Consider the following 1,126-nt stretch of genomic DNA (forward strand, 5'->3'; position numbering starts at 1 on the left):
ACACAGGCCAGATAATTATTTAACTTAGATTGATGTAACACACAGGCCAGATAATTATTTAACTTAGATTGATGTAACACACAGGCCAGATAATTATTTAACTTAGATTGATGTAACACACAGGCCAGATAATTGTTTAACTTAGATTGATGTAACACACAGGTCAGATAATTGTTTAACTTAGATTGATGTAACATACAGGCCAGATAATTGTTTAACTTAGATTGATGTAACACACAGGCCAGATAATTGTTTAACTTAGATTGATGTAACACACAGGATAATAGACTAGATAATAGTTTAACCTAGACAGATACTGTGCAAAGACCAGATAATAGTTTAACTTAGACTGATACTGTACAATGACCAGATAATAGTTTAACTTAGACTGATACTGTACAATGACCAGATAATAGTTTAACCTAGACTGATACTGTACAATGACCAGATAATAGTTTAACCTAGACTGATACTGTACAATGACCAGATAATAGTTTCACCTAGACTGATACTGTACAATGACCAGATAATAGTTTAACCTAGACTGATACTGTACAAAGACCAGATAATAGTTTAACCTAGACTGATACTGTACAAAGACCAGATAATAGTTTAACCTAGACTGATACTGTACAATGACTAGATAATAGTTTCCTTATTTAATGTTACACATAGACTAGATGATTGTTTCCTGATTTAATGTTACACATTTAATGTCTTAAACTATTAGGTGTTAGTTTATTAATCTATATTGACCAAGTTATGTTATTAAGAATTATTTAATATAAATTTTCATTTTTCAACAGGAACTTAATGAAGAAATAGCTGACCATCACACTCAAATTGACAGTTTGATTTCCTCGGCACATGAAATTATGAAACATGCCTCAGGTATATTTTTGAAATTGTTTCTAGTTTTTGAAACATGTCTCTGGTATATTGTTGAAATTGTTTCTAGTTTTTGAAACATGTCTCTGGTATATTGTTGAAATTGTTTCTAGTTTTTGAAACATGTCTCTGGTATATTGTTGAAATTGTTTCTAGTTTTTGAAATATGTCTCTGGTATATTGTTGAAATTGTTTCTAGTTTTTGAAACATATATCTGGCATATTTTTGATATTGTTT

At 29.8% G+C, this 1,126-nt stretch overlaps 1 protein-coding gene across 1 annotated transcript in view; it reads left to right on the plus strand.

The window, feature by feature from the left end:
• LOC106473901 (dystonin-like) overlaps positions 1-1,126 on the plus strand; it is a gene marked incomplete at both ends in the record, with an annotated part of 56,276 nt that overhangs the window by 17,122 nt on the left and 38,028 nt on the right. The window contains one exon of the mRNA XM_022402306.1: positions 807-891. Within this exon, the coding sequence (XP_022258014.1) occupies positions 807-891 (85 nt within the window). The remainder of the gene's footprint in view (positions 1-806; positions 892-1,126) is intronic.

The sequence above is a fragment of the Limulus polyphemus genome, unplaced genomic scaffold, assembly GCF_000517525.1.
Source record: "Limulus polyphemus unplaced genomic scaffold, Limulus_polyphemus-2.1.2 Scaffold6607, whole genome shotgun sequence".
NCBI lineage: Eukaryota > Metazoa > Arthropoda > Merostomata > Xiphosura > Limulidae > Limulus > Limulus polyphemus.